The sequence below is a fragment of the Tursiops truncatus genome, chromosome 13, assembly GCF_011762595.2.
Source record: "Tursiops truncatus isolate mTurTru1 chromosome 13, mTurTru1.mat.Y, whole genome shotgun sequence".
In the NCBI taxonomy this organism is placed as follows: Eukaryota; Metazoa; Chordata; class Mammalia; order Artiodactyla; family Delphinidae; genus Tursiops; species Tursiops truncatus.
The window spans coordinates 24,647,266-24,670,587 of NC_047046.1; the positions used below are offsets into that span (position 1 = coordinate 24,647,266).

A 23,322-nucleotide genomic window follows, 5' to 3' on the forward strand; every position below is an offset into this window, starting at 1 on the left:
TCTGGGTAAGCAGGAGAACTTGACAAGGCTGCCCAGGGCCCCTGCAGGGAGGCCGGTGGATGCAGGGGCGAACGGCAGGGAAGGCTGGCCTCAGACTCAGGGTGTGGCCCCAGTGGCCTCAGCCCAGCCGCGTGGCTGTCTCGTGTGCACATGCGATGACCAAGTGCCGCACTTTCCCCGCTGGTCGTGAGGACACGGCAGCCCTAACTGCCCTGTGCTGGCCCTCTGAAGACCCAAAATTCTGTGCGGCTGTAGGGTATTCTCCCTACTGCCGACCATGGCTGGGCTTGCAGGAACCCTGGAGGAGGCAGATTAGCACACTGCACCCTCAGGAAGGAAACCCGGGCTAACTGAGCCCCAGGGGCAGTCCTGTGGGCTGGCAGGGCAGAGGGCACAGGGAAGTGGACAGAAGCATCAGGGCAGACGCTGAGAGTCAGCCCAGGTAGGAGCCCAGAGCGGTGGCCTGACAGCTGTGCAGACTCGGGGGCGGTGGAGGCGGGGAGTCCCAGTGGAGGCGGCGGAAGACCTGGGTCAGGCCTGGCCCTCCTTCCCCCCCGGCCCCCCGCCCAGCCCCATCCTCTATGAGCCTCCTCATCCTCACCACAAACAGAGCCAAGAGTGCCCTGCCCATCCCCGCATGGTCCTCCCCACATCCACGCTGGCAGGGGAGGCGCCTCCCAGGAGCGAACTGACAGGGACTAACTCACAGGGACCATCTGGATCCCTGGGCTCGCGGGGGAGCCAAGGGAACGGAACCTCACCCGTTCGCTCGGCTCAGCCGTTCGTTCCTTCGGCTGGTCTTTACCAGCACTTGCAAGGGCTAGGGCCGTGCCCGGCACAGGGACACGACAGGGGGCAGGGCACACAGCACCCACTCCTGTGGCGCTCCGTGAGACCCGGAAGGCTGACAAACACCCGAGTAGCTGAATGCCAGGCAGGACAAAGGCCGTGAAGAGCCTAAAGCAGAAGGGGGTGGGGGTCCTGTGTGGAAGGGCCGTTGGCGCGGCACCGTGGAGAGGCCATGGGTGAGTTGTGAGACCAACGGAAGAGCACCAGGAGGGAGGATGGCAGGTGCAAAGGCCCTGAGGCCAATGCACCTCTGCAGCTGGAGGTCACCCTGCCCCCCAAGGTCAGGTGGCTGGAGCCCGGGATGGGGGGGCGGGGCTGTGGAGCCCGTCGGGTAGGATTATGCTTTTAAAAGACCCGTCTGGCAGATGGCATGGGGGCCGCTACAGCATTCAGGATGAGGGGCTGCTGGCCCACTGGGGTGGGAGCAGGAGTGGTACTGAGAAGTGGTTGGATGCAGGATTTAGCTTAACAAGGACCTGCTGATGGAGAAGAGGAAAGGACCGCTCTGGAAGGACAGAGTTGGCCTTGGCGAGGAGGAAGACACAGACGCATCGCGAGAGGTGGGGAACTGGGAGTTGGGTTAGACCCAGGTGGACATGGGCATACGTGGCAGTCAGAGGGGAGAATCAGGCTGGAGCTGGAGACCTGGAGTCCCCCCACCAAGAGTTGGGGGGCAGGGGCCAGCAAGGTCACTCAGGGATCGAGGACAGGTGGGGCCAGAAGGGGCAGAGCCAGGCCTCGGGCCCCACGGCTCAGAGCTGAGCTGAGATTCCAGGGGCCGCACAGGAGGGTGTTCCTGGGAGGGTGGGTCCCCTGCAGTAGGCCTGGGGTGCATGGGGGCTAAGCAACATGGGCAGGACTGGCTACACAGTTTGGGGGTCCCTTGTTAAAAATGATTAAGCATTTCAGGACAGTGACAGCAGAGTGTCAGGCTGGGCATGGCGCGCATGTGCACGCCCGGGAAGGCCAGTTGTGGTGGTCGTGGTGGCTGCCAGGACGGTGCCCCGGGCTGGCGTCCACTTTGCCCTTCACCTGCCTCCCATGGGCAGGTGGGCTGTGTCAGGCACTTGGGGCCACGGGGGCTGCACCCTGGCCTCTGTGAGCGGCGCTTCTCCCCCTCTGTCCGTGGACCCCTGGCCTCCATCCCTCGGGCAGGAGACACAGCCAGCTGGTAGAGGACTGGGCAGCCTGTTGGCAGGAGCGGGTGCATGTGGCGGGTGGCCTCACACACAATGGCTTCCTTGAGTTCGTCTCTTTTCCGAAGGAACCTGCTACATCACAGAGTTTTGAGTTATTTGCTTCTAAATTAAGGTATAACTCTCTTTTAGAGATGTCCCTGGAGAATCCATCAGAAAGTGCTAAGGAGTGAGGCTGTTAAAATCCGCGGTGCCGTGCTGGGGGTGGGGTAGGGGGAAGTGGTTGCAGACTCTCGAGACCAGCGCACCCTCCAGCAGCTACTGACCAGCACGCACCCTCCCCAGGCTCCCCCCACCCCCGCCTCTACTGGCCATGTGGCAGCAGTCAGAGCCCAGCTGCAGAAGGAGCCCCTGCCTCGCCGAGCCCCCTGCCCTGGGAGTGCTGGCAGTCAGGTCGTGGCGTTGGGTGGAGGGGAGCGGCCGCATGTGTCGTGTCCCCCAGAGCCCCCGGGCAGGCGCTTGGGGAGGGCAGCGACGCTCACTTTCTCCTCTCACAGCCAGTTCCGCCAAGAAGGGGCCTATTTTTACTTCGGTTTTCTCCTCTCGGTGGAGGAGGCTCGGACCCGGGGAGGTGGGGTGGCTCCTGCGTGGGCACCGGCCGCCCGGGCCCCGGGTGGGTGTCCAGGGACCCTGAGGGCTTCTCAGCAGCCCGAGCGGCCCCCACTTCCTGCAGGCAGCCTGCCTCCGTCCACCCCGGGGTCCCCAGGGGTCCAGGAGGGCTGACTGGTGGGGCTGCTGTGCTAGAGGCCGGTGTGGCGCTGGGGCCAGTGCTAAGGTTCTGGCCGTGGCCTGGTCCTTTCCACTGGGAGGACTGGATCATCACAGCTGCTCTTTCTTCTCACCAGCGGCTCTCAGGCAGGGTCCACACACAACTTGGGGTGTCCAGGAGGAGGCTCTCAGGCCTCCTAATTCTGTTTTCCCGTTGGGGGCCTCTGTCCAGAACAGCACCTGTGTCCACACCCGCACAGATCCTATGCCCCTTCCTACACGTACCCCAGTGTAACCGCTGCCTGTTTTCTTTGTCTGTGCTTATTCTCCGTCTCTCTCCTGGACCTGAACATAAGCTCTGCGAGGTCAAGACCTTCGTCTGCTGTTCATCACTGAGAATCTGGCCCCCAGAGCCCGGCCTAGCACTCAGCAGGGAGCCAGGAAACGGCTGTCAAAGGGGGCCACGAACGTGGCAGGTGAGCAGGCCTTCTGGTGGCTGCAGCCTTCACGTTGGAGAACTGTGGCTCCAGCCCAGTCCTCTGCCCCCGCGAGGTGTGCCTGCCGGTGGACAAACACAAACCACGCGCAGGTGGACAACCACTGGCCGGGTGCCCATCGGGCCCGACCGGTTCACTCACGAGCCAGAGGCAGGCAGGCTGCCCAGCTTCTCACGCTGCCCGGGTCCCCCACCGGGGGTCAGACGCCTCCGGCTGACAGTGGTCCCTCAGTGACGCCGTGTGACTCGGTGAGGCCTAGTCAGTCTGGGAGATTTGCGGTCATGACATTTAGAGTCGCGTCCATGGGAAAGTGTCCTCGGAAGGCGAGGGGAGATCCTGGTGGTGGGAAAGGACCATGGCGCCCACAGTGACCACATGATGACCAAGTGGGCTTTCCAGACAGCCCTTGTGCTCCAGGATGAGCTCAGCAGGGAGCTTGGTGAAGGGCAAAGAACACTGAATGGGAAGCTGGGAGACCTGGGCCTAGTCCCAGCTCCGCCTACAGTGTAGACACGGTGAATCCTCTTCACTCTGGGCCTGTGTATCCTCACCTTCAGATTAGGCTGGGTCGAGGGTGCAAGTAGTCTTCATTTCTTACTCCAGCCCTGAGGGGCTGCCCAAAGCAGTGTTGAGAAGGATTCTGAGGCTGTGTGGTGGCTCAGAGGAAAGTGGTCGTGGTTGATCAGTGGTGTCTGCGGTGGTACAGGACGCGGGATTTAGCCGTTCTTGCCAGGGGCTGCTCGAGCCCACCCGCCGCGCCCTCCCTCCTGCCCAGCAGCTGCAACTCATCCTCCTGCCTGTGGCAGCCTCTCCGTACCCTGTCGAGTGAATGAGCAGGTGACTGAGCCTCGTGCTCAGCTCTGCTTGGCGTAGAGCCCCAAGAAGCCTGCCTGGAGCCGGGAGACCAGGTAACCCCTGGTCGTGCTGACCGGTGTGGTTCCAGCTCCAGGTGTTGTAGGAGTGGGGACAGTGCAGGAGGAGGGGGTGGGTGACGGGCAGGGCCGTGGTGTGAGTCCCAGGCTCCCAAGGATGGGTCATCAGGCTTCACCAGGGATGAAGATGAGAAAAGGCTCCAGGCTGCCAGGAGGGGCCCCTGAAGACCCTGTCAAGGATTTGCCACCTGCAGCTCTCACCCTGGCTCCAGCAGGCCCGCGTGACCCCAGCTAGTGTTGCGCACGCCCCCCACCCCGGCCCCGCCCCATCCCTGCCCCACCACTGTGCCAGCGAGACTGTGGGCGGGGCAGGGCAGGGTGGTGTGGAAGGGGCCAGACCAGGGAAGGAGCAGGCCCCACCTGAGGACCTTTCTCAGGTCGTCTACCTCTGTGCTGACCGAGGGCCTGGCCCTCGCGCCTCCTCCCTGCCCCTGCATGGTACATCCTCTGTGACCCCAGCTGTCCCACTGTGTGTGGCCTCTGGCCTGCCCACCTGTCCCCTCTTGCTTCCTGTGGCCCCACAGAGAGACCACCACCGCCAGCCAGCCTACTATCTGGCCCTCTTCAGTGCTTCTGGGTGCAGTGGCTCTGTCCCTGAGTTGGGCTTTCCTCCAGCGTGGTCGCCCCCCTCACCCGCTCTGTTACCTCTGTTATGCTGTGCAAACATATTTCTCGATAAAATGCTGGGAAGAAAAATAATTAGAGTGTTGCCTCCATTATCCAATTTCTGATTAATCAAACTCTCTTTGTCCTCGGCCAAAATCTGTTCATTTCCCTTAAACAGTGGGCCAGTGCCAGGCATCGATTTCCTGTGTGTTAACACCACGCACGCATGCACATCCCTGGCCCTGCCCCTGCCCCTACCCTGCGGCGGGGAAGAGGGAGGCACAGACGGGGCCGCCCTGAACCCCCAGCACCACCCTCTGCCTCCAGGAAGCTCCACGACCTCGATGCACCCACTATCCCAGCTCCAGCTCCCTGGCTAGGCTCAGCCCCACGCGACCTCGGTCTCCAGGTGCATTAGTCTTGTTGCTGGTGGTTCTGGGCTCTCCTGGAGCAGGAGATGGAGGGATGGAGGGCCGGTGCCGAGTGGTGGAGGGTGTGGCTGCTGGGGACCGGGCAGAAGGGTGAGCTGCATCCCCAGCTCTGGAGGGACCAGGACTTTGGGACGCGTACCCCTCACTGGCTCAGGAAGGCTGGGGCTGGGCCAGGAGGCCAGGGATGGAGGGCAGGGCCTGTGAGGGGGCCTCAGGGTACGGATGGGGGCGTGGTTTCAGTGGCAGCCGCAGAAACGCAGCGCTCATAGGCTCACCAGTTGGGGGGACACCCTGGGTGGGGGGCTCAGAAGCAGGGCAGAGTCAGGGTCAGTCCGGGCCACGCACCACCGTGTCCGTGTCTATCGGGGGAAGGCCAAAAGGCCTTGCTAGAAGACTTCCCAGAAGTCCCCGCGGGCCCCTCCCTGCCCTGAGTTGGCCCCTCCCTCACTCAGTACAAAGGGCTGGGGTGGATTTATCAGCACCTGCTTCCTGCCGGTTACTTCTGGGCCGTGGGACGCATTAGTGACAAACAGACCAGAGCCCCTGCCCCGTAAAGCCCCTGCCCCATGGAGCCAGCGTCTGTAAGCATGATGGGGTGGGAAACGTGATAAACGAGTCACACAGCAGGTTAGAAAGCAACAATGCTGTGTGTGTTTGGGGTGTCATAAATAGGATGGGCGGGGGGGTCTCTGAGGAGGGGACCCTCGAGCCGCTGGAGTGGATGCAGTGGCTCTCTGGACAGAGGATGTCCCCAGTGGAGGGAAGAGCCAGTGCAGAGGCCCTGAGCTGTCGGGACAGCACAGCAGGAAGACTGGGGGTCAGGAGTGGGGAGTGGAGGGAGCATGAGGGCAGGTCACGGGGTCAGGGCTGGTCGCAGAGCCTCGGGGCCACAGAAGGACTTGGACTCCAGCTCCGAACTGAGATAGATGTCTGGCCTGCTGCAGGAAGGTTTTGAGCATAGGAGAGACTGCCTTGTGTTTTTACAGGGATCCCCCGTCCGCCCCGTCGGGAGGAGCAGAGTCGGGGGTGGGATGGGTCGCTGGGGCAGTCCAGAGGAGGGGCTGAGGGTCGGGCTCCGGGCAGAGGCCCCCTGAGGTCAGGCCCAGCCCTGAGCTGAGGCCTTGGCCCTGTTAGGAAGGGGTGGGGGAACAGAGGGAGGTGTGCTGGGCACACGCTGGCCAGTGCCCCCAGCTCCCCTTCCCACTGCCTGCTTACAAGAACTGCCCTTCCCTCCGAGTGGGGCAGCACTGATTTCCTTCACGCTCCAGAACTCCCTGTCAGTCAGGCCGAGGCGAGGCGAAGCAGTGGCAGAATCCACACCTTTGCCCGGTTCCCGACGGGGCCCGTGCTGCGACCCGACCCCCTCAGCTCTCGTCCTCGACCAGTCACGTGCCTGAGAATCCCTGTCTCAGCCTCTGCTTCTCGAGAACCGCATCCAGACAGGGTCAAGGCCACTGTGGGCTTGGACACTCCCGGGGGTGGCCTGTCTCAGAGGGGAGGACCGGGGCCAGCCGCCGGCCTCGAGAGGACCCTCGGGGCTGGACGGTGTGCATGCTCTGGGCCCTTCCTCGGACCTGGGACTGGGCTAGGCATCTGACTTTTTTGAGCCACGCTGGCCTGGAGACTGAGATCCCGCAGCCTGCAGGTCTGCGTGTGATTAGGAGGCTGGGGTAGGAGGCGGTGAGAAGGGCTTGGAAGGAAAAGGGGCTGGACGGAGGCAGTGCTCACCTTCCAGGTGAGAAAAAACAGGAAAGGAGCTGTGAGGGAAGGAGGCCTATAGAGCCCTCGCCAGAGAGGGTCCCACCTGGGGGTGACCAGGGCGGGGGCTGGGATCATGGGGGGCCACGCACAGAGGCAGGGCACAGGAAAATCAGTCCCCACCCAGCCCAGGGGCCTGAGTGACGGTCAGCAGTTCCCTTGCTGCGGAAACCTAGAGCCAGGCTCTTGGTGAGTGCACCTCCTTCCCCTTGAGTGTGGAACCTTCCGGTGTTGTTTATTTATTTACCCCCGGCCTGGAGAAATCTCTGGCCTGGTTTCCTCCTGAGTCAGTGTTCCTCAGGCGATGCTATCACAGCTCGTCTGGTCGGCCATGGCGGCTGTGGGCCGGAAGGCTGCACACATGGCTGGGGCGTCCAGAGCCACGGGCCAGTGCGGGGCCAAGGGAAGGGCTTCTCCCGTCCCCTGTAGTGGTCCTGAGGCCAAGGGGCTGCCTGGCCAGGGCAGAGCCAGTTGTTGGAGCCTGTCTGCTGCTGGCGGCGCTGCCCACCAGCCCCTGTCCTCCTCCCATCTGCTCAGACTCTGGCTCCAAAATAAGCAGGGAGCAAGGAGGAGGCGAAGGAAGGGGGCTGCTTTCAAGGGGAGACCCTCTGTGGGCCTGGCAGGCAGGCTGGGGTGTGTGGATAAGCTCACCCGGGGCCTGGTCCAGTGGGCTGGGGGGTGGCTGTCAGGGGTCCCCAAGTCAGCAGTGTCTGTTCTGTGTATCTTCCCCGAGCACCTGCTCAGAGGGAGGTGGAGCTGGGGCCCTGGGGAGGGGGCACGGGGGTTGGGTGTGGCCGGGCAGGAGGAGCCAGCGCGTGAGGAAGGGCCGTCCTGGGTGAGGTCTGGTTCCACTGCCCAGCAGGGGCGCCAGACACTGGGCTCAAGGTCACTCTGGGCGGGTGATAAGTCCAGCCGGTGCTGCAGTGGCCGGGGTCGCTCAGGAGGGAGGCTCTCGCTGGCCTCCGGGGGGACGTTCTCAGCTGGGTGGCGGGGTGGGCAGGGCTCTGTGGGTGTGGGGGTAGGAGACGCAACCAGGGAGGCCGGCTTTGCCCAGAGGGCAGCATCCGGGAGGGCGGCCTGTCCCTGTCCCCTTCCAATGTTACTGGCATCAAGGTAAGCAGGGGTCATCTCCTCGGAGGGAAAGGTGTGGCTTTTTAGTCCAAAAGTACCTGTTGTTGTATCAGAAACCATCAGAGCGTTTGGATTCTGCCGTGTGTGATGTCTGCCAGGCCCATGAGCTATAGGGTATGAGGGAGGCGTGGCCTGCGCTTGCTTTGCAGACCTTTCCAGGGAAGCCTCTTGCCAGTGTCCTCCCTGATGCCTGGATCCAGGCTGGTGATGCAACCCGTGCCTGCCTCCTGCCACCAGTGGCAGCTCCCTGGAAGAACAGGGGTCTCCGGGGGGACAGTTTCTGCCCTCTGGCCCCTGGGGGGGTGGGGGGTCCCTGCCAGGGCAGCCATCTCTGAGCCGCTCCCCAGGGAACTGTGAGAGGGACGCTCCTGGGATGGACCTGCCCTGAGCTGGGCCCAGGCCAGGCAGGCTCCCCCACTGCCCAGCCGAGCCCTTGGTCAGTGTCACCCCAGCTGTCCCCACCCTAGCCCCCTCCTCTCCCCCGCATGACTGGTGGCTTCTTGTTGTCTGTCTCCTCCAGCGTCACCTCCTCGGACCTCCCCCAATCCCGCTAGTTGGCCGCCCGCCACACACACCTTCTCCCCTTCTCCACGGCACTGCTCTTCACCAGTCCCCCCACCAGAACACAAGCCCCTCGGTGCCCAGACTCACCCCACGTCCCCGAGCGCAGAGCAGAGCCTGACACACAGGCTCGGTCCCCCGAGGGTACCGTGATGATCAGACAGGGCCCAGGGTCGACTGATGGCCTACTGGGAGGGCCGGGGGTCCCTGATGGGATGGAACTAGTGGATCAGGGGTGGAGCACTTTTCTGAGACGAGAGACAGTGTCTGTCCTGAGTGAGACCGTGGGGTGCAGCACTGATGCCACCACCCAGGGGTCCCAGTGGGGAGGGGGTCAGGCCCGGGTATACTCTTCTGCATCCCAGGGGCTGGGCGGCCACCAAACCATGGAGGTGGCCTGAGGCCACAGCTGTGAGCAGCAGCCCCACCACCCTCCCCCAGAAGGCAGCCTTTATTCTTTCTGTCCTTTTCCTTCAAGGGGCAGATACCAGTTTGGACCCTCCCCCCACCCACCTTGATCCCGTGTTCAGGAGGAGCGGGGCCACAGCCTCCCTGGCAACACCCTGGCTGGCAGCTGCGACCCCACTTCTGTTCTGGGTTCCTACTGTCTGAGCTGTGACTTGGGCTTTCCGTTCAAAGCAGGAACACGAGGCCAGTTTTAAAGCACAGATGCCTAAGTGAAAATGCAAGTCAGTTTAAAGAAAACCACGGGGTAAATAACAGAGCAGGTGACCAGTGGTGCTGTGGGTGCTGGGGGGTCCTGGGTGTTGGAGGACCCACGGGCCCGAGCCCTGCAGGCCCCCAAAGGCAGCCCCGAGGAAGTCGCCCCCCTCCCCAAACCTCAGTTTCCACAACTGGGGTGCCGTGCCCAGCTCTGGACACCCCGCAAAGCTGAGGCAGGGAGCCGTACTCTCGGGACAGAGGTGCAGGACGCCCCCCCGGGGGGGCCCCAGTGGCCAAGGGTGCAGCCAGGCCCTCTCCCTGGCCCCCCGGTGCCCAGCTCTCCCGAGGAGGCCCCTCCCTGAGGCCCAGCCCTCAGCTGCCCTGAGTCCAAGAGCACATGCAAACGGCCCCATGGGGTCTGCGGGCCCGGGCTGGCCGGGCAGGGGCTGTTGCGCCCAGAGGTAAAAGGCCTGTCGTGGGGCCGCAGCTTGAGTTCAGGCGGGTGGAGGCGGGTAGCAGAGGGGCGGGGAGTGGTCAGAAGCGCGCAAGCAAAGGACACGGGCCTGTTGGGCGCCACGGGCGGGTCTAGGCCAGGCTCGAGAAGACCCAACGAGAGGCGCACAGGGACCCGTCACTCGGGCTCAAATGTCCACCCAAAGTGGAACTCTGGGCTCCAGCTCACCGGGTGCGCACCGGCAGTGGGAAACGGGTCCTTCTTAAGCGGGGAGCACATGGGTCAGCGGTAACGGCCACAGGGAGGGAGCTGACGCGGGGATGGCAGTTCTGGAGGGCGGGGAGAGGGACCCACTCTTTAGAAGATGGAAACGACTTGGGTGGTTCAGGCCCAGGAGGCCAGTGACAGAGGCGTGTGGACAGGACATGGGCGTTGTGACTCAGGCAGGCCCCCCCCCCAGGCCTCTACAGAAGGCTGCAGGGGCCCAGGAGCAGCTGCAGGTGGAGGGGGACAGCGGTGCTGAGTCATAGCCCCACCTAGCTCCGCAGGGGCAAGGGGCAGGCTCTGGGGGTGAAAAGACCCAGGACCTCAGACAGCCCTGGTCCCCGCTCTGGCGCTGGGGACTCGCTGGCCGGGGTGTCGGGTGGGTGGTCTCACTCGGCCTTGCTGGCCCTATGACCTGGACTGCCCTCTGCCCTGGGGTCCTCCCCCCGTGCCCCGCACGGCTGGCCACCTGAGTGACCTCTGCTTGGGCCTCAAACGCCCCCTCTCAAGCACACCCTGATCTAGTGGCCCAGGGCTCAGCGTGGAGCAGGCTTTCCTTGGGGCAGAGAGGGGGTCTGGAGAGGGAGGGGCTGGGCCCGTCTCTCTCAGAGGAAGCGAGGACCTGTGAGGAGGGTGCCCCACCCGCCGGGTCCAGGCCTTCTCAGGCCAGTAAGCCGATAAGCAATCTGTCCTTGGAGACCCTCTGGCTTAGCCTGGCTTGGGTGCAACACCTTAGGTGACCTTGACCCTGGGCTCCCTTCCTGCGTCGGGGGTGGGGGCAGGAGGAGCTGCTGGGAGCCAGGTCAGGGGCTGGCGTTCCACAGCCTTGCTCCGCCCCAGCTCCTGACACAGCTGCGAAGAGGGTGACAGGGGACCCGGGTGTCACGTGGTTGGAGCTCTGGGCCAGGCCATGGGGGGGGCGTCCAGGGTACAGGGCGCCAGATATGCAAAGGCCCCAGAGAGGTGGCAGCAGCGTGTCCCCACCCCTGGCTCCAGGCCGTCACCAGATTCCGTGACATGAGACTTGAGAGGGCTGTGTCTGGGGAAGGGCAGTGTAACAGGAGGGCAAGTGGGCCTGCCAGGCGGTGAGCCAGGGTCCGGGGTTGGGGGTCGGGGGCAGGGCAGGGAGGTTTTGAAGGGAAGTATCTGCCTGAGACCACAGGAAGGAGAGCAGGTTTCAGCCACAGGGCTGCTGAGTGGGCTCTGGGTTTGGGGTCCTGCCCTTGCAGCCTTGGGGTCCACAGGTAGGCAGGTCAGTGAGTCTGGGAAGCCTATGAGGGGCTGTGATGGAGCTTGTCAAGACCCTCAAAGGACCCAGTTTCTCCCCACAGCTGCTGGGGGGCCCCCGTGGGTCCACATGTGTACACCGAGCCTGCCAGGGGTGCACCTGCCGCTTCTCCCCAGCGTCCCCTCTCGAAGAACAGCCCCCCTCCCGCCCTGGGGCCAGACCCTGGGGCGCCCTGAACCCAAGCACAGCCCCGTCCCCTGGACTGCTGCGTGCAGAGCCTTCCCGGTCCAGGGTTGCTGTTCACGCCTGACTCAGGGAAGAGGCCGGCCCCTCACTCTCGGCGCCAGCCCCCAGCATCCGTGCTGTCCCTCTGATGCCAGGCACGTCCCCATCTCAGGGCCTTTGCACCCGCAGTCCCACTTTCCTCACCACCTCCTTCCCAGATGCCGGCCCCACAACCTGTGCAGCCTGCATCGCCCCCTCCCCCACCCCCACCCCACTCTCTGGAACTGGGCCCCTCCCTCACCACTGCTCACTTGCTACATTTGGTCTGATGCCCACCCTTCTCCGTCAAGGGTCTTCAGCAGTGGCCCCCCTCCATCACCGCCAGCTGGCCCAGTAAGTAACTGACAGAGCCCTGACTCCTCCACGTGCATGCCTGTTCCCCACACGCCATGTGCAGCGGCACAGATGTGCATGTGCACCTCCCTACACACACGTACATGGACCTGCACGCAGGCACTACGTACACCAGTGTGTGCACACGTGTGCCGTCCTGCACACGGACACAGGCACGGATCTACAGGCATGCGACCACAACACGGATGTGCACCCGCGCTGGGGGCTCCTCTCGGCCGGCCCGCCCCCTCCTCTCTCCCTGTGCCTCTCTTGTCTGTCTCGGTCCAGCCACCCTGCCTTCCTTCGGTTCCCCGGTCACGCCATGGCACCCCTGCCCGCCCCCCACCGAGTGCCCCTCCCTCCCCCACTCCTCAGTGATTTCCAGCCAGACCCAACAGCGCTGTGGTGGGGCATCCTGGGTGTCGGGACCTGGGGACTCATGAACAGTTACTGGTCAGGGAATGATGTGGTTGTCCTGCCCTTGGCCCTGTGCCTCAGGGCTGACTGGGGACGTCCTCAGGGGTCCAGGAAAGCCCAGTCAGACCCAAAGAGATCGAACTGGCAGGAGCCTCCGAGGGGGTGGGGCTGTCCCAAGGTCCCCCTGCTCACAGACCCCCCTCCCTGTGTCCGCGCACAGCCCCAGGCTCCACCACCCCATAGGTGGCAGTTGGCTCCCAGACTTGGCCCGACACGCACAGTTGCCCCCAGCCACGATTCCCATATACTCCTCCGTTGCCCTGTGGCTGCACTGGTCAAGGACCACGTGGCCAGCCCCACTTTTCTCATGGGTGTGTTAAAATACAAATAACAAAATTTACCATTTTAACCATTTTTAAATGGTACAGTTTAGTGGCGTTAAGTACATTCACGTCGTTGTGCAACCGTGACCACCATCATCTCCAGAACCTTTTCATCTTCCCAAACTGAGACTCTGACCCTATTAAGCAACAGCTCCCCAGCCCCTGGCACCATCTACTTTCTGTCCCTACGAACCTGACTGCTCTAAGGACCTTACGTAATTAGAATCCTACGGTATTTGTCCTTTTGTGCCGGGCCTGTTTCACTGAGCATAATGTCCCCAAGCTCATCCATGTTGTGGCAGGTGTCAGAATTTCCTTCCTTTTTAAGGCTGAATAACATTCCTGTATATATTTTTATCACATTTTGTTTGTCCATTTGTCTGTCAGTGGACACGATTTGCTTCTGCTGCTTAGCTGTTGTGGATAATGCTGTTATGAACATGGGTGTACAAAAATTTCTTTGAGACCCTGCTTTCAATTCTTTTGGGTAGGTACCCAGAGGTGGAATTACTGGATCATGTGGTTCTGTTTTTATTTTTGTGAGAAACCTCCATACTGTTTTCTATAGTAGCTGCAGCATTTTACCTTCCCACCAGCAGTGCGCAAGGGTTCCAATTTCTTCATGTCTCGTCAGTATTCACTGTTTTCTGGGATTTTTTCAATAGTAGCCATCCTTATAGATGTGAGGTGGTATCTTAGTGTGGTTTTGGTTTGCATTTCTCTAGTAATTAGTGATGAACATCTTTTCATGTTCTTATTGGCCATTCATGTATCTTCATTGTGCATGTCCATTCAAGTCCTTCGCCCAGTTTTGAATCAGGTTGGGTTTTTTGTTGAATTTTAGGAGTTGTCTCTATATTCTAGATATTAATCCCTTATTAGGTATACAATTTGCAGATGTCTTCTTCCATTCCGCGGATTGCCTCTTTACCTGCTGATACTGTCTTTTGGTGCACAAAAGTTTAAAATTTTCATGAAATCCAGTTGGTTTTTTCTTTTGTTGCCTGTGCCTTTGGTGTCTTATCCAAGAAATCAGTGCCAAGCCCAGTATCAGGCAGCTTTTGCCCTACGCTTTTTCCTAAGAGTCTTACAATATTAGGTCTTTGATCCATTTTAAGTTAATTTTTGTATGTGGTGTTTGGTAAGGGCCTCAGTCTGGTGGGAGAGACCAGAGAAGGGACGGGCGTGGTAGGGAGAGGTGGGGTGCCCGCTGGTGGCCACGAGGGCCTGAGCTGGCCCGTGAGGAGCAGGCAGGGGTCCCATGCCAGAGCCAGGTGGAGGGTGGGCCCCCAGGCTGCATGGGGTTGGGTGCGGGGGGTCGTGTGCGGCGCTTGCGAGGACGCAGCCGACGGTGCAGTCTGTTCAGGTGCAGCCCTGCACGGAGGCAGGGGACAGGCCCGCTGGACCCCATGCCGTGTCACCTGCCCGGGTTAAACTATGTTCCGAGAGACGGGTCACCACAGGGAGACCCAGCGCCTGGGGGCCTGCTTGTCTCTGGGGGCCCCAGACAACGGGAGGGACCTGCTCTCCTGGGTGACCTTTGTCCCTGTCGCTGATCTGCTGAGGGAGAATTGGCCACTTGGGGCCTGCCTGTACCTGAGACTTTAAGACACAAAATTGAGAAAAACAGAAATGTCAACATGCGGTTCCCCCAGTGTAGCCAGCATCGCCTTCAGGAGGCTGGGCACTGGGGGCCCTGGGCAGACACTGGGCTGGAGCCAGATGTCCGGGGCTGCCGGCCGAGGGCAGGACCGGGTCATCAGCAGGGACCAGGGAGCAACCACTGGGTCCCTGTCGCACATACTTATGGTCCAGGGCAAGTCCCTGGCGGGACTCTTGTCTGTAAACCTTTCTTATGACACAGTTCATGAGGGAAGTATAGGAAACATGGTAAAATGCACAAATCTCTTGTAATTTCACAACATAGAGCTCATTGCTGCTTGGAAAATAACTTCGCAGACCTCTGCTCACACAGTACGTGCACGCATGTGTGTGTTGGGGGGCACGTGCCTGTGGGTGCGTGTGCTGCCTGTGTCCTATATGCATCGTCCTACAAGACACTCGCTCGAGAGCACCCACCCCGTTCCCGGAGGGGGGTCATCTCGGGGCTTCTGTTCTAAGCGTGATCGCCATCCTTGCTGGGGCTGTGCTGAATGACCAGCCGTTTAGTCGCTGCTCTCAGCAGAGACGTCTCCTGGTACATCCCCCACCGTGGGCTGTGGGGCTGCGGCGAAGCAGGAGACACTCAGCGCCCCAAGGCTGAACCCCTCCCCCCTTGCCGACCGGGCATCTGCTGTGTGCCGGGCCCAAGTGCTGCCGCGGAGGGCGGGGCAGGACGGGGTGGAGGCCCAGGCGGCAGAATGGGGGGCGCTCACAGGTGATGGGGATGGGGGTGGGGGGAGCACTGGCTGGGTACCAGGCTCTGTGCCGGCCACTTTACCTCTTGGGGACCAGCTCTGGGTGTGCTGTGATCAGTGAGGGACAGGCTCTGAGATGGGGGTCATGGGCCCAGCCACACAGCTGGGCTGACACTCACCACCCTGAGAGCAGTGGGGTGCATCAGGGTCCCCTCGAGCGGCAGGGGGAGCCCAGGGAGAGAACGGGCTCGGGGTCAGCTCCAGGGCAGGATGGCGGGGACTGGCAGGCATGGAGGCGGCTGGGAGAGTGACGGGCAGGTAGGGGGACATGGACAAGACGCGGGGTCCTTCCCACCCAGGGCCTGCTGTGGGGAAAACGGGACATTAGGGGGTGGATGCTGACCATGGCAAGATGGGGGTGCTGCAGGGGGCAGGCAGCCAGGCAGGGACAGAGGCTGTGTGGATGGGGTGAGAGGGGTGCCGTCCTGGGCTCCCAGGAAGGGGCAGAGGCTGAGCTTTGGGGATGCCCTGGTGGGAAGGACCCAGCCCAGCTGCTGCAGGTGGTCGGGGGAGCCCTGGGAGGAGCATGCAGACCAGACTTCCCGGGTCAACAGGGGGCTGGCAGAGAGCTGGTGCTGAGGCCCTGCACCAGGTGTGAGCACAGCTGCTCCTTATTGACCAGCGGGGGCAGGGGACCTGAAAGGCTTGGCCTGGGACCAGGTAGCCTCTGGGCCGCCCCTGCCTTGCCCTGGACTTGCTGTTTCCCGATGGCCTTGCATTACTCTCTGGCCTGTCCTGCCGCCCACACCTGGCCACCGCCCTGCCCATTTGAGAGCCCCTGCCCTGGAGAGAGCAGGAGTGACCCCACTCCCGGGAGGTGGTAAGAGTCGGCAGCACCCAGTTGCCCTGGTCTGGGACCCCATGGTAAACATGTGGGTGCAGCGCCAGCAGCTGCAGGAGAGGGTGCGGAACCACCACATGGAGTCCTAACCACCACCAGACGGAGGTCTGAGGCTCGGCGAGGGTGAGGTCGGCGGGTCCGGGTGGGCAGGGCAGAGTGGCGGGGCGCTGTGCTCTCTCCCCTCTGAAGACCCTCAGGCCTGGTCCTGGCCTAGCTGTGGGCACTCTTTCCTTGAGCGCCAGCTTCAGGCCAGCTGGCCGGCGGGAGGGGTGCAGGGTGGCGGTCAGGCATGTTTTGCTGGGGTTTGAGCTCCACTGGGGGGGCGGGGGGGGGGGCTCTGATTCATCATTCCCCAGGCTGCTTCCCGCCATCCAGGGCTTCCCTGCCCACCCAGCCTGCGGTGGGAGGAGGCTCATGCTGTTCCCTTGTTGGCAGGTGAAGGCGGATGCCCAAGGCAGGGGGACCACAGGGAGAGCCCGTGACATCCTTACTGGCAGCCAGCCCTCCAGCCACACTCGGCAGCATCACCCCAGCAACCAGCGACCAGACGGCTTCCCACCATCAGGAGGACAGGGAATGACTGCGGCGCATCTGGCCCCGCGGTGGCCCTGGGAGGTGGAGTGTCCCTGAGGGAGGGCTCAGCCGCCTCCCACAGCGCAAGAGCCATGCCAGCTGGAGAGGAGGCGCCAGGGCAAGGGCTGCAGTGGGGCATGGCCTCGCCCCCCCACCCACGCTGAGCGCTCCAGGGCACCGGCTCCCATCCACTGGGCGCACCTGCCTTGAGTCTCAGCTCCCCCACTCGGTGGCCACCGGGAGAGGCGCCCCATCCCGTGCTCCACGTCTGGGCCCGCCGCTGCCGGACCATGGGATGTCGGCAAAGCTCAGAGGAGAAAGAGGCAGCACGGCGGTCCCGGCGAATTGACCGCCACCTGCGTTCGGAGAGCCAGCGGCAGCGCCGCGAGATCAAGCTGCTCCTTCTGGGCACCAGCAACTCGGGCAAGAGCACCATCGTGAAGCAGATGAAGATCATCCACAGCGGCGGCTTCAACCTGGAGGCCTGCAAGGAGTACAAGCCGCTCATCATCTACAACGCCATCGACTCGCTGACCCGCATCATCCGTGCCCTGGCCGCGCTCAAGATCGACTTCCACAACCCCGACCGCGCCTACGACGCCGTGCAGCTGTTCGCGCTGACGGGCCCCGCCGAGAGCAAGGGCGAGATCACACCTGAGCTGCTGGGTGTCATGCGGCGGCTGTGGGCCGACCCCGGGGCGCAGGCCTGCTTCGGCCGCTCCAGCGAGTACCACCTGGAGGACAACGCGGCCTACTACCTGAACGACCTGGAGCGCATCGCCGCGCCCGACTACGTGCCCACCGTGGAGGACATCCTGCGCTCCCGGGACATGACCACGGGCATCGTGGAGAACAAGTTCACCTTCAAGGAGCTCACCTTCAAGATGGTGGACGTGGGCGGGCAGAGGTCAGAGCGCAAAAAGTGGATCCACTGCTTCGAGGGCGTCACCGCCATCATCTTCTGCGTGGAGCTTAGTGGCTACGACCTGAAGCTCTACGAGGACAACCAGACGGTGAGTGAGTGACTGGGCTCTTCTTCTGCTCGTTGCTGCCACGTGGGAGCCGGCGGGATCCTGGCTGTGTCCAGGGCGGGAGGGGAGTGGCTGCTGTCCAAGGGGGGCCAGGGCGGCTCCAGCGAGGACCTCAGGGTAGCGCCTGCTGTCAGGACGTCTGCCTGGAGGGCAGCTCTCGGTGGCCGCCCCAGCTGGGGGCCCGCCAACTCCACTCTAACCCCACCCTGGGTTCCACCGGGTAGGGATATCCCCTGTGCTATGCCACCCTCACTGGCTGCAGACAGCACTGCCCTCGTGGTGCTCACAGGCCCAGGTGGCCTCACCTAGGTGCTGCGAGCAGACCGCACACCCCATGCCTGATGCTCTCGGGGTGCAGAGGGCCAGCTCTCTGCTGAGCAGGGCCTGCTCCTCAGCTCCCAGAGCATGTTGGCCACCTGGGGGTGGGGGGAAGGGAAGCTGGCACCACGAGGGGCTTCGCCGCAGGTGAGGTTGAGTGTGGCCAGGTGCACAGGGAGTGACCCTGGAGGCAAGAGAGAGTCTGGCTGCCCTACAGGACACGGCACAGGCCGGGCATCCGGTTGTTGGTCCGTGTGGCAGTTCAGTAAATGCAGCAGCTCCCAGCAGCTGGGCACCGTGCTCCGTCCCAGGAACGTCGGCGCCGCAACCCTGTCTGGGTCCTGAGAGTCCGTCAGTCACAGGGTGAAGAACCTTTTCTGAGGTTTAATCCCCAGGGGTCAGGTAGGGGTGGTAATTCCTTCAGGCCCTCTTCCCAGGCTGAGAACCACCTTGTGGGCTGGGAGCTCAGAGTCACGTGGCAGGGAAACCCCAGAGGTGGGTGCAGTGCAAGAGGTGCTGAGGGACAACCTGGACCCGGTGCTGAGCCAGTGGAGGCTTGCGGGGAGCTGCTGGCAGGTGGGAGCCAGGCCCCTGGCAAGAAGAGGGTGGGCAGTGCACTGCAGGCCCAACCGAGGCAGGAGGCCCAGGCACGGGTGCTGCAGTCTCCCAGGGCACCCAGGAGCGGTGGTGGTGGAGGCCGCTCAGACGGATAGGGGTGGGTGTGGCTGGGGCCGCCCCACAGCAGAGGGTCTGTGCCAGGCAGGCACCGAGCAAAGACCTGGCATCTGCCCTTAAGAGGTCTTTGATCCTGAGGGTGGGGGGGCATGGGGGCAAACAGGGAGCCTGCAAAGGAGCTGTGAGTGGTGTTGGGCTGGGTGCCAGGGGCTCGGGGAGGTGGCAAGCTGGCGGACCTAGGGGAAGGGGTAATGATGTTCTTGAGGGGGATCCTTCATGCTGGGAAATGAGGGGACCAGGGGATGGGGCGACGCAAGGAAGGGACACCCGGTCTGTTTAGGCAGGTGACGGCTTTATTTGTTGGGTTCAGCAGGGAGTCCTAATTTTGGGCTGCAGCCCCAGGAACTCTGCGGGCGGCTGCAGGTGGTGGCCACTGTGCTGGGCACCTGACTGGCTTTCCGAATAGAGAAGGGTATGCGACACTCTTCAGGTTTGCACGGAGGCCCAGCCTGGTGGAGAAGGGGGAGCAGCTGTAGGAGGCCGCGGAGACAGGAGGCAGAGCCGTGTCCCAGTAGCATGGGCCTGGACAGTCTGCAGCTCCCTGTGGGCCAGCCCGTCTTGCTCCCAGCACTGTCCCCCAGAGTCTTGTCCCTCTTCCGCCGCCCGCACTCGAGGGCCACGTGTGGTCTGGGCAGCGGAGGAGCGAGGTCAGGCTGCTCGATGCGGCATCACCAGGGGCAGAGGGCTTGGGGCCGACCAGGCCCTGAGGCGAAGCGGGGTGCCTGGGCAGGTCTGCAGCCACCTGGGCTCCAGCCATCTCGCTCTCCGGGTACCTGCCTGTTTTCGGCTGTGTCCTGAGGCTGGTGGTGGCCTGTGCTCGGAGGCCTCTGGGGGCCACATCTGTCATCTCCAGGACGGGCGTGGTGAATTCCCTCGGTGCCGGGCAGGCTCCCAGACTGTCTGCTGGCACGCCCTGCCCGCCGCGTCTGCGCCCACGGGTGTGCCGGGTCATGGGGGCAGGGATCCTGGTCCCCGCGTGGGTCCCATGTTTCACGGAGGCATGTGGCTGCCCTTCCTGCTCAGAGCCTGTGACGGGTTGGCGGCCCAAGTGGCCCAAGTGTCCTCAAAGATGGGCCGCAGGCCAGGGCTTCTGCCTGAGGCCCTCCCAGCTCCGCCCACTGTCCCCGCGGCCCACAGCCCTTCTCCTCTCTGCTCTGGCCTCGCAGGCTCGGCTCACTCCCACGTGCTCCGAGCTCTCCAGCCTTTAGCACGTGGCCACCCTGTCCCCTGCCCCTCGTCCCTTGCCCGCTTGCCCTGTCCTCCAGGTCTTATGTCAGGCGTCACCCCCGCCCAGTGCCCGCACACCCCTCCATCACCGTTGCTCATTACGGTGGCCCCGTTGTGTGCGAGCAAGTAGCCGCCTGGCTGGGTCACGTCGATGACTGGGTGGACGGGCGGCCCCCGCGGAGGTTTCTCTGTGAGGCCCGTACGTCCTCCTCCTGAAAGCAGCTAGGCTCTGGGGCCATCACAGTATTTCCTGAGGGGAGAGGCCAGCGGCCAGGCCCGCGCCCCCTGCCTGCCCACCACCTGGACTCGGCAGGCCTGGGGAGGTGGTTGTTCACCAGAAAAGGAGATTCTTGATGAGAAACTCAAGGCTGGAAATTCACTGGATTCCAAGTGGTTCTGACCTTTCATGCTCTACCAGCAGTGTCTCGATGAAGAACAAACTCTGCTGAGCAGAGACAATACCAGCCATGAGTCCTACCGCCGCCGGCGCACGAGGTGGTCTGACTGCCACCTGGGGAGAGCCCAGCCCGCCTCTCCGTGCTTGGGGGAGGCGAGCACTGCGGAGGGGCTGGGACTGGGCTGCCACCCTGTCTTCTCCTTTCCAAGGGCCCTGGCAGAGGCCAGGCGGCCAGGAGAAACCAGAGGCTCCCGGGGCCTGGTGCCAGGCTCCGGACACGGCTCCTCAGAGCTCCTCCCCGCTCAGCGCCTGCGGCTTCCTCCCACCCCACCCCCGCCACTCCCTGCACCTGGTAGAGGAGTCCCTGCCCCACCCCCACTTGCCCGCTGGTCAAGCGTGTTCCCAAGGGTGACGCGTCAGCGTGTTCCCAAGGGTGACGTCAAGACCCCTGGGCGCAGAGGGCATGGAGGGCTGCGGCACGTGCAGGGCAGCCCCTGGGCAGGGGGCAGATTCCAGGCGTCTGTGGACCATGGCAACCAGCAGATCCCAGGAGCTGTGCTCAGCCTTGGTGACGATTCCGGGCCCTCGTCCCAGGAGGATTTAATGGGTCCTTGGCCTGCCTAGGGCCCGTCCCCCCTTGCAGTCCTGCAGACACCAGGGGGCCTTCACTGTCCCCATGCGGGGCTGTCCAGGCAGCACAGGAGGCCAGAGCACAGCCCAGTCACGCGTCACCTGGTGGGTCCTGTGGGGCGGCAGCCATGCCCAGGGTCCCCATCACAGGTGGGAGGACAGGTCACAGTCCGAGCTCACGCAGCCATGGGCCCTCCCCAAGCCACACCTGCTGCCTGGGGCCAAGGCAGGCTGCCCTGCCCCACCCGCCCTTTGGGGAGCCACTTCCTTCTCCGCCTGGCTCGTGGCCTCTTCCCAGGGTAAAGAAAGATGAGGAACTCAGCCATGGCCCGCCTGGGCGCCCACCCCACATGGCAGCCCCTGAAGCTCCCCCCCTTTAGTACCTGGCAGGCGGGACCCCAGCACCCTGCTGTCAACCTGCCACCCAGCCTCAGCCCAGCGCACCTGCTGATGGACCCATGGCCTCTGCATGGTTCGGGGGGTCCTTCAGAAGGGGAGGGCGAGGCAGCTGTGAGGGGTCAGTGTTCTCACGGGAGCACCCTCAGCGGCTCGCTCGCTGCCCTTTCCTGGTGAAGCTGTCAGCAGGCCTGCCGTGCGCCTGTTGTATACCTGCTGTGCACCTGCTGGGTGCAGCCGCAGGCCTTAACGTGTGTGTGCAGTGTGCCCAAGGGGGGGGCTGCTCCAGGCTGTCCTACAAGTAGTGTGCTTTGCCATTCAGCCCAAAAAGGGAGCATGTTTCAGTGGTAACGAGGAACGGCACTGTGTCACAAAATGGTGCTGCCTGGGTCTGCGGCAAAACTGACCGTCACCCGCTGGTGACAGAGGGGGTGGCATTTGTGCAAAGGACGTGGTTACAAGTGGGAGATGCGAGAGGTGGATGATACCCGGCTTAGATTAGGAAGGGACCTGACGTACCCTTTAGTGCCCTTAACCAGCCAGCTTTGCAGATGAGGACACTGAGGCCCAGATATCACTCATCATGGGTCCCAGGGTGGGGCAGTGAGCAGGATTCGGGGGACTTGAGTGGCCATCAGGGTTGGCACTGGCCCAGCAGCCCCCACCCCTTCAGTGGCGGGACCACAGGGAGCTCCAGCAGAGCAGGTCCCCACTCTGCCTCCTGCTCCCGACCCGGTGGAGGACATAGTTCCAGGAACCGTGCCGTGGGGACTTGGGACAGAGCCAGAGAAGCGTGCCATTGACCCGCCAGAGGCCACCAGCCTCCCCCACCAGGCACTGGTCTCCCCAGCAGCTCCTTCTGGTCTCGTGATGTGCCAGGGCCACATGCACCTTTGACCTCTGCAAACCACGCTGCCCCTGGGACAGCAGAGGCCTCCTGGACCAGAGCCAGGAGGCAAAGGCAGCTAGAGGGCCAGGCCCCCGGCAGGGCCACCACAGTGCCTCTCACACCGGGTGCAGCGAGCACAGGGCTCAGCTGGCCCCGAGCGCTCCCCCCGCTGGCGTCCCCCTCCAGGCTCAGCCCAGCCCTTTTTCTCTGTGGCCTGTTACCCCTCCCAAGTGTTGGAGACGTGTGGCGGCTCGAGGGGGCCAGGTGTGCACTCACGGCCGGATCGCTGGTGGCCCGGAGCCGCTGCGGCGCTTGTGAACAGTACCCACCTCTGTGCGGGCTCCTCCGGCCCTGGCAGTAGCCGGGTTCCTCGCTCCACTGCCTGGCCTCTGTCTCAGCCCTAAGGGGGCTGAGGCCACGTGGTCCTCCCCTCTGTGGGCCCTGAGCCTCGCGTGGGTGAGGGGGAGGGTGGGTGGAGAGGCAGCAGCCGCAGCTGGCCCTCCCCTGCTCCCAGGGCAGCCGAGCACGAGGCCCCTCTCTATGGCAACTTCCTCCGTTCTCCCTGCCCTGTCACACTGGGCATTCCCAAGGGCTCCTGCTTCCTGCTCCCTTTGTGCTCAGCTCGTGCCCAGAATAGGTCCTCCAACAGAGGTCAGCCAGACGGAAGGACAGAAGGACAGGCAGGCCACCTGCCACTCAGTGTGGCCTCCCTCCAGCCCCGCTCCTCACCCTGGGATCCTTGTGTGCCCGCCCCTCCATGGTGGCCACCTCCTGCCACATCACTAGAGCGCCCCCACCCACCCCAGGCACAGGCTGTCACTGGACACAGTGGAGCAGGTGGGACGTGCCCCCCCACCCCGTCCACGCTCCACCTCTCCCACACGACAGCCTTTGCCACATGCCCTGGTGGAATCTGCATGGGGGTGCCCACGTGTCCCTCAGATCTGAGGCTGCGATCCTTCGCCCATAGGCGGGTTGGGGTCAGCCTCTTGCCAGGTCGCGGACCAGCCCTGGGAGGGAGGAGGGGGGCGCCATTGGTGCTCTGTGGGCAGCGCTGGCCCCCACCTGCACAGCACACCCATCCACTGGAGGGCAGTGGCTGGCCAGCACCAGCTCACAAGTGCCAATTTTTCCGTTTTTAAGAAGTTTGTGAGCTGTTTGACATAATGTTG

The 23,322-nt window shown here is 63.4% G+C and overlaps 2 protein-coding genes across 4 annotated transcripts in view; one reads left to right on the forward strand and one right to left on the reverse strand.

The window, feature by feature from the left end:
• Positions 1–23,322, reverse strand: part of RSPH14 (radial spoke head 14 homolog) — a 61,985-nt gene that overhangs the window by 11,065 nt on the left and 27,598 nt on the right. The window lies entirely within an intron of this gene.
• The window catches only part of GNAZ (G protein subunit alpha z), a 42,212-nt gene that overhangs the window by 2,314 nt on the left and 16,576 nt on the right, over positions 1–23,322 (forward strand). The window contains exons 2-3 of one of the 2 annotated variants that reach the window (XM_073790335.1): positions 3,110–3,229; positions 16,390–17,540. In XM_073790335.1, the coding sequence (XP_073646436.1) occupies positions 16,818–17,540 (723 nt within the window). In that variant the 5' untranslated portion in view covers positions 3,110–3,229; positions 16,390–16,817. The remainder of the gene's footprint in view (positions 1–3,109; positions 3,230–16,389; positions 17,541–23,322) is intronic. The other variant, XM_033837282.2, reaches the window with a different exon arrangement.